The sequence below is a fragment of the Syzygium oleosum genome, unplaced genomic scaffold (genome assembly GCF_021117445.2).
Source record: "Syzygium oleosum isolate NSW1041296 unplaced genomic scaffold, Sole_v2.1 Sole_v2.22, whole genome shotgun sequence".
Classification (NCBI taxonomy): Eukaryota; Viridiplantae; Streptophyta; class Magnoliopsida; order Myrtales; family Myrtaceae; genus Syzygium; species Syzygium oleosum.
In genome coordinates, this window is record NW_026607506.1 from 6,728,831 (window position 1) to 6,744,641 (window position 15,811).

At 40.4% G+C, this 15,811-nt stretch overlaps 1 protein-coding gene and 1 long non-coding RNA gene across 2 annotated transcripts; one reads left to right on the forward strand and one right to left on the reverse strand.

The window, feature by feature from the left end:
• Positions 1 to 778: 778 nt before the first annotated feature.
• LOC115693116 (uncharacterized) lies at positions 779 to 2,666 on the forward strand. The gene is made up of 4 exons (XR_008818844.1): positions 779 to 903; positions 1,907 to 1,956; positions 2,414 to 2,479; positions 2,556 to 2,666. It is a non-coding gene; the product is annotated as an uncharacterized LOC115693116 (long non-coding RNA).
• Positions 2,667 to 5,778: 3,112 nt separating this feature from the next.
• On the reverse strand, positions 5,779 to 13,324 carry LOC115693120 (filament-like plant protein 4). Its single transcript, XM_030620092.2, has 6 exons — positions 13,063 to 13,324; positions 11,780 to 11,939; positions 10,671 to 10,911; positions 8,144 to 10,553; positions 7,521 to 7,569; positions 5,779 to 6,514 (listed from the first exon to the last, which is right to left on the reverse strand). Exons 2-6 carry the CDS (start codon positions 11,915 to 11,917, stop codon positions 6,065 to 6,067), a joined length of 3,288 nt encoding a protein of 1,095 aa, XP_030475952.1. The 5' UTR covers positions 11,918 to 11,939; positions 13,063 to 13,324; the 3' UTR covers positions 5,779 to 6,064.
• Positions 13,325 to 15,811: the final 2,487 nt, after the last annotated feature.

The following is a 15,811-nucleotide window of genomic DNA, read 5'->3' on the forward strand; positions in this document are numbered from 1 at the left end:
GAAACAATTGGAAAGTCAAGTGTTATCGGAGCAAGAATTGAGGAAAGAGGATTCACTCAAGCCGGTGGATACAAATTTGCGGATAAAAGGATTAAAGAAAGGAAAGAAAGGATTGGTCAGAAGATGTGGGTTCTTGAGAAATGACAAAAGAAGGAAAAGAATAAAAAATATATATTTCAATGCATCCCTAATTGGAAATCACATCACGTTCTTTCCTTGAGGGCCCCATGTTGTTTTTCATATAAAAAGGACTCATTCGAAGACCAGTAGAGGGGAGAGTAGGGGTGAGCACGGTTCCCGGATAGAATCGGAAACCGCAGAGCTGAACCGGCGGGTTCGGTTCGGTTCCCGGTTCCATGAAGAGAGGGTCCGGTTCCCGATTTCCCATTTTTAGGAACCGGAATCCCTAAAACAGATTACAATTATTTTTTGGTCTTTTCTTTCCCGTCTGTTTCACTTCCACTTGCGAGCATTTCTGCATTTCTGCCGTTCTCACGCTCTGCTAGGGTTCCGGCGGGCTCCCACCGTCTCTCCTCGGAGGTGCAATTCCGGCCGTCCTTCTCGCTCGCTCGCTGGAACGCCCTACGCGAGATTGCCAGCGACCGAATACCCTCAAGGGCCGGCGCGGCGTTCGTCCCGGTTCGAGGGTCTCGAGCTCCCGATTACGCGCATTACGGTTCCGTCCCCGCCTCGATCGGCCGGCGACGGACGTCCGTCGATCGGATTTAGCCCCCGCGGTTTCTGATGTCCGGCGGTTTTTGGCGATTCGTCTTTGCAGGTGGCACGATGCTGGGACTTACGACGCGAGGACGAAGACCGCCGGTCCGAACGGCTCGATTCGGAACAAGGAAGAGTACTCCCACGGCGCCAATGCTGGCTTGAAGATCGCTCTTGATTTCTGTGGTGAGCGCTCCCTGCTCTTTCTGAGCTACCTGCCTTTAGGTTTCTCTGCCTTCGCGGTGTTGATTCCTTTGGCGGAGCGGTGTCTACGCCTCTTCGGCATCCGTGCCTGAAGTAGTTTCTGGAGTTCATCTATTCATGCATCGACGGCAGTTTGGAGGACGAGCATGCAATTGTAGGTTGTGATTGTGCGAGTCCCGTTGCATGCTTGTTTGATACTAAATATATGTAGGTGCGTGGAGATTTGAGAGTCCAATTTCCATGGACGTATGTCTTCTAATACTTCAATTATAGCTTTCCTTCATTTGCTGCTGTTGGAGGAGTTGCTTTTGCTTATGTTTTGTGTCATTTGATGAGTAATGGTTGACTTAATCATCTTACGATGTTTAGTGCACTCGTGCGGGGCGCGCCGTCTGTTATGTTGAAGACAGTTAACAAGTTTGTTAACATGATGCTATGTACTTACAAGTTCTTGAAGGGCCAAGCAGTGCGTTTGCAATTTTAGTTGGCTTAACGTTATACTCTGGACTTATCAACGGGATTTAATCTGCGGACTCTGATTTACTTTTGTTACTTGCCTGTGGCATAGTGTTAGGTTCATCTAACCAAATTTAGATATATTTCCAATATTCATCAGTATAGAATGCATGAAGATAGTTGTTGCTTTAGACATTGATACTTTCTTTAAAGAAATCCCTACAGTCTTCATAAAGTTGAGGTATATGTATTATCTTATGTTCAGTTTATGAGAGCATGCTCAAGATGGGTGGTTTAGTATTCAGTCTAATGCTTCCATGATTCTCGACCAAGGAAATTCTAAGACCTTTGCATATGTTTTACATGAGTTACCCTGTAGATATGTTATGATTATAAGAGTTTCAACTATACAACTGTACGAACCCATCATGGATAATGTCATAGCTTTGATGAATAGAGTTTTTTTGTGAATGGAGTTGAGATATAACTTCAGTCAGTATATTTACATTTGCTTTTCTGTTGGATACAGAGGAGGTGAAGTCCAAGTGTCCAAAGATTACATACGCAGATCTATACCAGGTGAAAAGACTGTTTAAAGGATTTGTTCTTCCATCTTACATATTACGAGTCGCCTCCCCCAATAGGTGGACGAAATCTTTGTTGATATGACTAGCTTAGTTTGAAAAAGACTTCAAATTCTTGCTATTTAACTTTGAAGTTTTATTCCCTCCAGCATGCAACATCTTTAAAACTAATGTGCATGCACGTATGGAAGCCCTTAATTGGCATAACCCACATATTCTCTATATTCAGATGCTTTAAGAGCAAATCTTTATCTATATTGTTTTCAATCCCCTGGGCATTTAGTTCTCAGTTGCTTGTAGGAAATCTCCTCTGTCTAGTTCAACTGGTACTGTTCTTGGTTGATTAGTGGTTGGATGATGTTATATATAGCTGATCGATTCTAGTGGTTACTATTAAAAATGATTTATCAATTTGCAAGTATTGATCATTATGAGCGAAATGCCTGTTTCAGCTAGCAGGAGTTGTTGCAGTAGAAGTCACTGGAGGTCCCACTGTCGACTTTGTTCCCGGAAGTAAGGTACTCTGTTTTAGCTGTATGTGAGCAAGATAATTCTTATGAGTGCCTTATTCATTAAGTTTTTTTCTACCTTTAGGATTCAAAAGTTTCTCCAAACGAAGGAAGACTTCCAGATGCTAATCAAGGTATTTTGTTGTGTCAACTTTCCCTTTGTTGTCTGGCCTCCCTTCATTTCCCTCCATCCCTCCCTCCAAATATTATGGGCCACTATGCTTCTTATTGCTCCAGGCAAAACGTTAAATAGCTATTTATTGTTTTCCTTAAGGTTGCTGCCTATTAATCTTGAAATGTATGTCCATCTCATCTGAATGTCAATTAGTAAGTTTCCGGGGGAATGATTTGAATGAGATAAGAAGCACAGTATATATGCTTCTCTTGTTGAGCACTTTCTTGTGGGTGGGTTTGGGATGTGATTATGTGGAAATGGTGATCTTTCATTTTGATTAACTAAAACTGAAAAAAAAAAAAAAAAAAAAGAACCTGTTAGAACCTGGAACCGACCCTGGAACCTGTATAGGTTCCAGGTTCCACGTTTTGACGGGTAGGTTCTAGGTTCCAAAAAATGAGGAACCTGTACCCGAGGGTAGGTTCCAGGTTCTAGGTGGAACCTGTAAGGAACCTGGAACCGCTCACCCCTAAGGGAGAGGCCACGATACTAAGAGAATACACGGCCACATAGAATAAAGAAAAAATATCGTAGACTTTTCTTTTGGGTCTGACCACATACGCAATACAGAGAATAGAAAGAGAGGAGAGTGGCTTTGTTTCGCTCGAACGCACGATTGCACCACCATCGTGCAAAACCAGAAGATGGCAAATTCCATATTGATCCTGTTACGTCTCATATCGAAGTTCCTCCTGCCATTGACGCGCTGCCTTGCTCTGTCCAGTTTCAATGACGCCTCCTGATCTTGCTCTTGTTTCCCGGAGAACATCCAGCAAGTCGTCGGCCAACTCTCCGACGAACTCTGCTTTTTGACGACATTGTTGTTCCTCGCTGTCACGTTCCAGTTGAGTCGTCACACGGAGACAACGCGGTCCACACAGCAGAGCGGTGGAGGTAAAGAGAAGCACGTAGAGTAATACATGGCCGAATATGAAATTCTCGGTTGAGGAGACTCTCTTGGCTATTGACCACGGCTCGCAAGAGAAGGGTTTGGGTCTTTGTTTTTATTTTATTTTCTTCTCACTGAAAACATACAGGTTGAGTTTCATTGTTTGTTCTTTGAGAATTTCGGCTAGATAGTCAAATACAACTCCGGGAGGGACTCGCACTTCAACACACGTGTGCATTGGTTGCACTTTGTTTGATTGGCATCCTCATTGGCTGCCATAGACATCCCCTACCAAGTTCCACGCTAGCGTTCCTTCGAGATCGCTAGCCGCGAGCTCCCTCACCGATTCCACACCGTGAGCTAGCCACTGAGACTAAGTTTCAACGGTCCTCCGGGCCTCATCTGCAAGTTGTGATTCAGTCCGATTCCGATAAGATTACGCGCGTCCAAATTAGATAACGATTTTATCCGATTTGATATAAATTGTTTAATTGCTCAATTCGGATAAATTTTGTTATCTAATTAATTTGATTGAGATATTAGGCATTATATAATTAGGGTGTTATCGATATGAGTTTATTTAATTACTAATTTGATTGGTAAAGATATTGGATCATTTTTTTAATTATTTCAACTTAATATTGGATAATTGTTGTGCCTAAAGATTGCAATAATCTCTAATTTAAACCCTGAGACGATAGGTTATTTTTTAGATTATCGTAATCTTTAATTTGAAATCTTCGTGGATCACATGTGTGGATTAGGTAAGTCTTTATCTTTGGTTTGGATAACTTGCTTGTCTTAAAAAATACAAAAAGATTCCTTGCTAGGCTTAATAAGATTGTTAGATAATATTGCTTATTTAAATAGTATTAGGGTAAATTCTAGAATAGATTAGAATAGGTTTTAAATGTGATTTTCCTTAGTGGATGGGATTTTAGATAATGCTTGCATGTTTAAAATAGTTTTCTTAGACGGGATAGGATTTGGTTCGAATTAATCCCTAACTAGATTAGATAACTATTTTTTTAGACAGCTCAATTAGGGTATTTATTAATTTCGAATTTTAATAAAAATACCAAAAATATCATATGCATGTCATATAGTTTGCATGTTAGGAAATCGCATGCCATGTAGATTAGACTTCATTTCAAGATAAAAGAAAACCCCAAAAATATTTGATTGTTTTGGTGTGACCGATTTCTTTACTTTCTTGCAATTTGCTTGCTTTTGTTATTTGAGTGTTAATTGCATTAATTGCGCACCCGTATGATCATCACTTGCATGTTAGTGGATAAGTTAAAATCAATTCAAACTGCCTGCAAAATATTTTTGAAAAATAAAAGAAAAAATGTACCGAAAGGACATTAAAGTAATCTAATATAACCAAGTCTCCGAATCTATAATCTCTTGTTCGTAGAAATAAAGTAGAACTCCCGATACTTTACTTGGATTTCTAATCGACTTACCAAAAATAGATTAGTGACAACTCCTAATTGAAATGATCTTGCATGTTAAAAACTCGAATCTTAATACAAGAATTGATATGGGCTTGGGAGAGCCCGAGTTAAGCCTACCCATAGGTGGTGCACCCGAGAGTAGGTCGTGACAACTGGCAACTCATCACAAGGTTTAAAACTGAATTTAGCAAATTGTCAAAAGATTTAGTACTAAATTGACACAATCGAAAGGTTTAGAACTGAATTGGCCACCGTCCAATGTATTTAGGACTTTTTGGACAATTTTCCCACTTTATGTCCTAGGTGAGAAAGTCCATTCTTTTCATTTTTGTGGACAATGTAGGTTCTTAAATAAAAGAGTCTTTTGAGCCAAAATTTCCTTCCCTTAATCTGAAATTTGAAATCATAAGTATCACTTTTTTTTATATGGAAAACCAAAATTTTTTGCTTTCAAAATAATATACGTTGGATTTGGCAAAAGATCTGCAGAACAGAATCTTCAGAGCAATTCTAGCAGAAAGGGCCTCAAAGGAGATACTGAAGAAGTACAATTGTCTCGTACACGTAAGTCGAAGTCGAATGTGCTAAATGCGAGTGACGGGCAACTTTTTTTTTTTTTTTGGTCGAAATAAAGCTGCATTTCATTTAAGTAGGAGAACCAAAAAGGCCCATTAAATGGGCTTAAGTATACAAAAGGTCTAAAAGAGTTTGAGGAGGCGAAATAACCCAATTTGAAGATAGGGAATTGCATCCGTGGGCTTTAGCGGCCCAATCCGCAATAAAATTTGGACGGGCAACTTCACACGTCTATTTTAAACAATCAAATAGGTGGAAAACAATTCATACTTTGTCAATCAAAACAAAGAAGACTAATTAATCAGGATGGAGCTCAACTAGATACAGAAAGTCAAAAGCAACCTATCAAAATGACAGGCTAACAGGATTCAACTCCACTAGTTGAACTTTTCAGAACTACAATATGGACATAACAGCTTATCTGTGGTCACCATTTGATCTTATTTCCCTTTTCAACCAAGAAAAAAAAACAGGGAAGTCCATAAACAGCGAGCCTAGTTACCGTTCTTGCCTTTTGCAGAGAAGAATCTGCTGAATCCTCCCCTCGTTTGCTTCTCCGGCGTTGGAGAAGAGGAAGACGAGGAACCTGATGAGGTGGCTCTGTGTTTCGGATGCTTGGAATCGACAGGAGATCTCAGAATGTTTTCTTCCACGTCAGATGGTGTACGTGGGGAATCACACAGGGCCAGTACAGATTCAGAACTCTGTCTGTTCAAATTATATGAAGTGACACTGTCCAGCTCAGCATGATCCACGCTTTGCAAGTGCGTGCTAGTACTTGTTGGTTCATCCTTAACAGTTCCTTCAGCTTCTTGACTGATTTCATCTGTTGGCACACTCGAGAGGTCTGTTTGGGGACATAAAGCTTGCAACTGTTTGCCGAGAAGAAATATGGTTTCTTGGCACTCTGCTAGCTTCTCTGCTGCCGCTGATATTTCTTTCTCCTATGAGAATGAAAAAAAGTTTTAAATTCCGCACTCAACAATCATGAACAGCATGTCATTAAGAGAATCAGGGGACCAGTAATTCAGATTTAATTTATTAGCTACTTATTCTTATGCAGGCATGTCAGATATAACCACACCCAATCAGATCTAAAACCTAAAAGAATAAAACAATATGAATTTTGTTAAAAATTTCCCAGGCACTCGTTAAACAATCGAATATGGAAATATTGCAGTTTTCAATACATTGATTGTTTTCAACATTCTGTGTTCAGTTTTTGCTAAAAAGTTCACCCGACCTTAAGAACTTGCCCTCCATCTCTTTTATTTGTCTGCCTTTATACACCCATGGTAATGGTCATTATGCATAACATGGAGGGACCTTCCAAAAGAATCAAAATTTGAAGCCACATAGATATTCTAAATCCCAATTAGTGCACTTCAACCACATGGAAAAAGATGAGGCAGTTCTATCCTTATGAGTAAACCCCATCTTATTCTCTTCAAATGTGGAAACATACAACAAGGTCAAGGAGCAATGGCAAAATAAACACAGAATAAGATGAAACACATATTTTTGAATAATAAGCTGGGTATAAATCTTAGGAAAAACTGGTGGGAGAAAAACCTTCTCCAGTTCAATGACAATTAAACCTGCAAAAGTTACTGTTCAGGCTCTTAAAGTTGAGTGCAAACCATTTGTTCTGATGATTTAAGCTATTAGAGAACGGCAGAAAATATATTCCACATATTAACACAGCCTCAGGAGAAGGCTGCCAACTATGATGAAGGTCTTTGACCTTGAACTGTGCTGTCTGTATAATACAGGAAAAACCCCATAAATGCGTGAAAAGGGGAGTATGAACATTTTAACTCGGGACTACTAGCTTTGGTACCATCTTAAAGCTTAAGCTACCAGAGAACAATATGGAATATATTTGAATTCTTAGTACAGGGACCACATGATTTGGGGGTATACAATTGAATTGATTGAAAGAAGCCTCACCTGTTTGGTCTTACTGTCAGCACCGCTCTCGATTAAGCAACTTTCAGCCCTACAATAAGAGGAAAAACACAATTTACCATTAAACATGATCATAGTGAGGTGTATGAATTCCCAGTCACTGCTATCAAACATTTAGAGCCTATTTGGGGGACCCTGGCCCCTTAGCTTTGGAGAAAACTATAGCTTTTAATCACTCACAGCAGAACTAAAAGTTGTTGAAGAGAAAACAATGATCTTCAGCAAAAACTAAAACAAAGAGCCAGTAGATTATTCAATAATAGACCTAATAGGGCAGGCAGGGCCACTGTCCCTTGGTCACTCCACAATGTAATTTTCATCATAATTTATGATAAACCAATGATGTAATTTCTTTACTTTGCCATAAGATTTAAAAAATACTTTATCCGCCACTCCAACCCGCTTCCATTCCAATTAAAATTTTAGATCAGCTGTTTCATCAATACTCTGAAGTTTCCAAACTCAAACGAGCATAAAAGTGAAGGAAAAATGGGGCAAAAGAAGCATGCAGTCACATTAATGCTGGAACGAGCCAGCAGTGATACTAGCAAAGCAAGAAGCTTAAAGGAAATCTATCGGAGGAGAGTCTAAGTAAAAGTGCTAACCTCTGCAACTGCACTTGAAGATCTTTACATCTGACCAAAGCATCCTGTCGACTCCTTTTTTCTTCCTGAAGCTCGGTATTCAAACTCTCTGTTTTTGCTCTCAGAATGTTTACCTCAGTTTCTAGTCCTTGTGCTCGTATTTCTAGTGACCTGTATGACTCTGCCATACATTTTAGCTGTGTTTCTGCTAAGCTATTTGACTTTTGAGCGGAAGCCAACTGTGATTTAACTTCTGCAAGCAGCTCCTCAGTTTCCTGAAGCTGAGTCTTTATTGTCTCCAAATTTTGATTATATCTGGCTAGATCTGATGCCATATTTTCTTTCTCTAATTTCAAGTTCTCGTACTCTTCCAATGAGACCTTGCGTTGCATTGCATTAGCATCATATCCTGAAGCTAAATTGCCACAATCAGGGACTTCAGGGTTAGAGGATGTATCAGATGCATTACCACATCTATTCTGATAATTCTCTCCTGAAGAATCAGGCTGAACTGCCTTATTCTCGGGTAGAGCGACCTTGTCTATGCAATCAGGGCTGTTCATTGCTGATCCAAGATCCTTGTAGCCAAGGATGTTGAAATTGAGCTCACTTGCCTTTGTCAATACACTAGAGAGGTCAAGGACAAAACTCGCCAAACTTGTCTCTCCATGTAAAACTTTCTGAAAGGTGACAAGGAACTCTTCAATTTTCTGGCCAAATACATCAGCATCACCAGATATGTCATGGACTGTCAGGTCCTCTTTGCGTAGCAGAAGCACGAACTCATTTATATGAGATATAGCATCAGCCAAATCCTGAGTTATTACTTGAACAGCTTCCACGGCCGGGTCACTGTCTTTGGACAGGTTGGCATCCTTTTCAGCGGTAGTGACAGCTTCTTCAGAACAGGCTTGCGTATAGCATGAGGTATTAGAACTACATTTCTTTAGAGACACACTTTGCTCCTGCAATGTAGCAAATGCATCAAGCATTACTTGTTTAATATCCTTCAAAATTTTGTCCATGTCATTCTCTTTGGATACAGACTCGAGCATTGAGCAAATTCTCGATTGCAACTTCATCAGCGGCATCTGATCCATACAAACATCATTATTTACGGATGGTAATGCATCAGGAGAAATCAGAGTTTGCACGGAATCTGAATCTTCCTGGATCTGCATTGCAATAACGTCATCCACATTCTTTAATGCCCTGTTGTCAGAATTATCAGAACAGGAGACCGCTCCATTTGAATTGTTTGGTAAACTAGCCAGCTTCTCCATTTCCAAGAAGTCATCCATGAGCTCTAAGCGACTTGTATCATCAACTTTTTTTGGTTCTGGTTTCCTATCTTTCTTAAATTGGGAAAGCTCAGAAACAGACGTTGTTGCCCATGAGTCAGTACAACTCCTCCCATCATCATTTCCATCTTCTGACATCGACGTCAAGCTAGGTGGATTGCTTGCATTATGACTTAAGGAACCTCCAGCAGGGACCACAACAGCAGATTTTGGTGAACTTCTTTCTTGACTGGTAATTTGGAGTTGCGCTTCTAGGATCTGAAGCTTGCTGGTGATCTTAGCACACATGTTCCTTGAAGTCTGCAATTCGGTATTACGGGCAGCCAAAGCTTCTTTTAGCATCTTCATCTCCTCTTCCATAGCCAATAAACGTTCTGTGAGGAATTCGTTCTCTTTGTGAAACTTTTGCACATTGTCAAGAGAAAATTCCAATTCATGGGAATAATGAGGAGGAGGAGGCTTGACAGGAGATCTCTTCAGCTGCGATTCTCCATAATCTCGTCCTAAGCTCTCAACCTCTAACTTCATTTGTGCAAGTGCTGCCGGACCAGGCAATCTCTTGCGCACTAAGCCACGTAGCCTATGGCACTCTGCCTCTAGCTTAGTTATCTTTTTAACACCCTCCATATGCTGCTTGTTAGCTGCTTCTGCAGACCTCATACTCAGGTTCTTCTCTTCATTGCGGATTTCAAGCTCTTTCGAGACTACATGAACTTCATATTTAAGTGTACCTATTTCCCTCTTGTATGACTCAATACTACTCTTCAACATCTCTATATCAGCCTCTGCCTGTGATTTCTCTTCACTCGTCTTAATGAGCATGTTAGAGCGCTCTTGCAACGACCTAGAAATTGCTGCATTCTCAGCAGCAGATTTGAGCAATTCCTGATCCAGATTCATTATCTTCACTTCAAGGTCATGCTTAATGTTTTCCCATTGCTTTGTTTTGGTGAGGACAACTTCCTGCAAATTCCTTTCATGATCTTCCTTAAGATTTCTAATTTGCCTCATGCACTCCTTCAGAGCTCCATCTAGATGTGATGCCCGGTCTTCGGCAGTGAGTTTTGATAGTGTGACAGACTCCAAATTACTTTTCAATGCAAGGGCTTCTGCCTCAGCCTTTTCCCACCCTGTCCAACAGATTTAAAAGTTAGAACATGAACAGCCAACCCCCATGGATATCCCTATGTAAGCGCCATCAATATGACATCATTTTTCATCTCTAATGACACAATCAAAAGCAATACCTGAGACAGCATCTTCAGCAACTTTAGCATGCTGTTTTGCCACGATGTCCTTGGCTGTTATCTCTGAAGTAGCAGTGGAGAGCTGTTCGTCTAAATCCTTAATATGGTCATCTAATTCCTTAATATGGTGCTCTAATGTCTGTACTTGTTCCTCATAAAATTTCACTTGATCTTCTAAACCAGTTAGATGTGTATATGACTCAACAGAGATTTGAACATAATTTGGTTTTTTGTAGGTCTCCTGTTGTCAAAAACAAAACAGCATAAGATTTAGATGAAAACAACAAAAAACAAGAAAATGGTTTGTTAAACTACACAGAAGAGAGCGAGGTAGCTTCACCCAGTCAATCATACAAGAAGGTGGAGCACTTGAACTTTAAAATAAAGGATCAGCAAGGCAAAGAGAAGGATGAAGGACATTAAACATGTGGAGCAGATGTTCATCAATGAGCTTCTAAACCCATTTTCCAGTATATGGTATTCTATAATGATGAGTGGGCATAAAAGTTAATGGCTTTTTAATTGTATACTTTGACAATGTACTTATGTTGGAGAGATATCATCTTAGACCACAAGCCCTTGAATTGAATCATAACCTTAGTAGAAAGACCCTATATCAGTCAAAATGCTGGTAAACAGTAAGGAATTCAAGTCAGCAAAATGACTGATAGATTTGTCCATGTTTCCATTCAATAAGCAAGCATGTCTTATATTCATGTTAAGTACCCTAAAAAAAAAATTAACAGAAATTATCCAGATTGACCAGCAGCCATATAACTCTGAAGTTTCAGCAGTAACATGAATATTTAACTTTAGAGTGGCTGTTAAAGTCCCCATTTAGCAGCGAGGATCCTTTGGTGACTACTGGAACAATTGGAAAGCTGCTTTTGTTTTAAACACATGGGATAAATGCACCATATTCAAGACAACATGTGAGCAGTGCCTGCAGTGCAACGCAGGATACTGAATAATAATTGGCGCTATGAATACTTGGGAGGCTGAACAGAAAACGGATGCTAACAAGATCTCAGTTCTGGGGGGACAACGCCAACAGCATTAGAACTAGTGCATTTTTATTTCTCAAACAAGATCTTCGTGTCTTAACCAACCTGATCACTCTGGGACTTAGGCGGTGGTAGTGAAGCACCAGCAGAATCTAATATAGCTGTCGCCTTTTCAACCGCTGCCTTCTCAGCAGCTGCCTTATCTGATGACTTTCTCTTCCAGGGCCAGCTTCGGCGTTCCATTTGTGACACAGAAAGTTGCACTCTAGAAGTTGAAATAGTATAAAGTAAGAAACATATCACTAGAGAGAGAGGAGAGATATAGAGCTTTGTAACAGATTAGTGAAAGCTAAATCAAGCATCACCCAGTATTAAGATCTAGAATGCCTTGCAACTCCTCAAGTACACAACAACAAACTCAAAAGCACAAACAAGAGATCTAGCCTAGTTTGAGTCCTCACATTTCAGTTGTCAAAGTAAATCATTTGAAAAGAGCACATCGACACTTTAAAATTAGCTGCCAGAAAACATGTAATTCACCATGGTAGATGCCCAGTTACATTATCAACATTTCAAGTTAACAGCTCAAAAAAGTCCAACCAGCGCCGTGAAACACCGCATTCCGTACAAGGGCACTTCCCAGATTACTATGGAATTTTCCAACAGGCTACAAGTTAGTTGGAGCAAATTGCAGAATCTTGAGAGATCTATCGCAGACATTAGAGACAGAATTTCCTAAAATAAAGAGAAACATTAACGGATGAGACATGGGTTTTTCGACCCAAAAGAAAAAACATGGATTTCTTTCCTTTTTTCTCTCCAGAAGCATATGTTCAAGAGGATGAAAATACAAACACCCTTTTACCTCGTGAACTAATTCGGAAATGGTCACAGCCTCATAGGACCGTGATTCAGACGGTAATCAAATCGACCAAAATCCGAGATATTACACAGCATGGAAAGTCTCGAGCAGCAGCACTAGCAGACTGACAAGAAAGCGCGAACTCCGCAATCCAAAGAAGAATTTGCCAAATCAAACATTGTGGACCGAATCAAGGAGATTATGAAACAATAACAGACCTCAAATGCCAAAGAAAACAATTGAGTACCCAAAAAAGAAAAACCAAGAAGCGCCGACAGAAATGGTACGAGAAACCGTCATTCACATAGAGCAAAAGGGCAAAGAACCTCTCCGACATACAGAAAGGACACGCAAAAAAAAGAAGCTGCCTCCAAACAACACGAACCACCCGAGAATGAACACGAGAGACGACACCCGGTTCCGGTTCTCACTCCATTGTCAGCTAACGAGCTCAAACAGATTCGCAGCAATGCCGATGCAGGAATTGCCTGGACTTGACAAAAGTTCCTGGTAAAATCGGACTCACCCGGAGCAAATGCAGCTGCGAAGAAGCTGAGCGAAGCCGACCCAATGTGAATGCAGCTCGCAACAAAGATCTAAGCACACACACACAGACGGCTTCTCCTTCCTCTCTTGTTAGATTGAATCAAGTCCTCACAGACTGACAGACAGACAGACAGACAGACAGAAAAGAGAGAAGGGCAGTTATGGCGGTGGAGGAGGAGGAGGTGGGGTGGTGGTGGTGGTGGTGGTGGTGGTGGTGGTGAAAGTGGTGGGTGAAATGAGATATTCAGGCTTAGGTGTCACTTGAAAGAGAAGACGTTGGAAAAGCTCCAAAATAACATTACCTTTTCTTTTTTCCTTTTTTTTTTAAATTAATCAATTTGCACTTGTTTATTTATTGTTTTGCGGGAAGAGACAAAGACAATATAGAAGTTGGGGAATAATGTGATTCTCTAAGGTGTGTTTTTTTTTTCTTTTTTCATCATTGAGTTTTGTACCCAAACTCAACTTCCATATAATCTCGGTACATGTGTCCGTTTTCACTAACAGTTGAAGCCGGCCAAAGAAATTTGATCCCAATAAGTTTCGTAATCCAAGTAAATTTCCCAGTAGTTTGAGTCGGATTTCTAAATAGGGTTTCCTTATGTTGAACCCCGATATTATAAAAGAAAGAAGGGGTGCTGTTTTTGCCAATCAGCGATTAATTCTGCTTGTAATTTGCATCGGAAGACATTGCAAGTGCTTTTGAAGCTGATAAGTTTAATGGCAAGATTTGTGTATTTCTTTGTAAGATCGAGAGATCATTTAGCAATAAATCGTAAGGGCTAAATACCGTGTGAGTTTCAGGGTGTATTTAAAGGCCGGAAAACATAGAGAATGTCCGAGCGACTCGAGTGTGATCGCAATATCTACTGTATGGCTTGATTTACAGTGGAATCAACTCCTCTCCTCGTGAATTAAATCATATCCATCGAACCACGCAAATTCGGTGCCTGTTTTATTTCCTTATTCCATTCGGTATCATATATTTAATAGCTTGTTTCAGCATCACTAAGAGATATGCAGGGCTTGTCAAGAGATGTAATCACACCAACTTTTTTGCAAATGGAGAGAAGAGATCGAGATGGTGACTCCGAGCTCCAATTTTTTTATGGAAAATTTTCTTCTTATTCTTGCTTCTCAAGCAAGCGGCGGTAATTTTGTAAGGTGCTTGGGTGTCAGTCACAGAACAAAGACATTATAAAACATAATGAACATATTTATAAGGTGACAAATGGGTGGGGGGGGGGCGGGGAGGTGAAATGACGGGTTTGCCCCGGGATGTGGGTGGCGTGGGGGAGGGAGCGGGCGATGATTGGCTGGCGATGTCGAGAGGGGAATCCCGCACGCGTGTGGCGGAAGCAAAGAGAGGGAGCTGAGCTGGATCCGATATTTTGGGTGTCAGCTGCTCGCGCGTGCGACCACGACCTTTTGGACCACCGTCGCTATTGGCTGCCCCCAAACTCCCCAGCTCACCACGCACGTGTTGCGCGCGTGTTGCGGCTGCACCGTAGATCTCGTGCATCCCTCCCCCGCCCCCGCCCCCGCCATCTCGGCCGTTCGTCGACCACCGGGCTGGTATGACACAGTCATTGGTAGACCTGTCAAAATGGGTCATAAACCCATTTTTTAACCCATATATTAGTAAATGGGTTATAAATGAGTTAATTATATTTAGTAAATGGGTCATAAATGAGTAGAAGTCTTATATTAGTGTTAAATGGATCGTAATGAGTTTACAACTGATTTAAACTCAACGCATCTCTCTCGCCCTCACTCATTTTTGCACTCACTCACTCCACACTCTCATTTCAGCTTGGGTATGAATTTTTCTATATTTAATTAAATATGAAAATATTTTAGCAATATGGGTCTAATCGGATATGGGTTGGGTATGGGTCGGGTCGGGTATGGGTCAAGAAAATTGCATTACGCATAAATGGGTCATAAACGGGTTAATGGGTCAATTTGGATCGGACCATTTACGACCCGACCCAAACCCGATCCGACCCACCCATTTGACAGGTCTAGTCATTGGTTTTGGACACACCAAATTGAGGACCCGTAATCAGGTCAAAACGAGTTCACAAACGAGGTCAAATCAAACTAAATGACATTTCGAAGTCGAACCGGATCGAACTGGATTGAATGAATTAGTTCGGTTTGGTTCAGTTCCATTCCCGCCCTAAAACGCATTGATTTACGGCGTGAGTATTATTTTACGGGTCATTAGTTTATTCAATTGATTAGTTGTGTATTAGCGTAAAAGTACACAAATCTATTGGATGAAGAATCAATTATACAACTGGAACGGTGAAAATGAGAAGGAGAGAGATGGTGATAGGAATCGCACGCCGATTCCAAAAAAAATAACACAAGCAAAAAAATCTCTCTTTGTTTGGAAATTAGTAAATAATATACTAAAACTAATCACGCTGAGATATTGTTGGTTCTTCGATAATAAAAAGGTATCATAAGTTTGAAAATTAATGTTTTGAAAATCGAATATCCCCTTATTATATATATTTAATAAGACCTGGAAGACGCTCGTTAACAATATCATATAAGTGCTGTGAAAGATTATAGCAATTTATCAGATCACTTAGAAGCAATGGTTTTTGAAAAGAAAAAGGTACAAGAGGTCCCTGAACTTTTGCCATATGCTCAATTGGATCCCTAAACTTGTTTTGTTGCAATTGGATCCCTAGGTTATATGCTTTTTGTTTGAGTTA

Coding starts and splice junctions, on each gene's coding strand:
- LOC115693120 (XM_030620092.2), bottom strand. CDS start 11,917: ATGGAACGCCGAAGCTGGCCCTGGAAGAGAAAGTCATCAGATAAGGCA. Junction 10,554..10,670: donor TGCTGAAGATGCTGTCTCAG/GTATTGCTTTTG, acceptor TCTGTTGGACAG/GGTGGGAAAAGGCTGAGGCA. Junction 7,570..8,143: donor CTTCAAGTGCAGTTGCAGAG/GTTAGCACTTTT, acceptor CTCTTATTGTAG/GGCTGAAAGTTGCTTAATCG.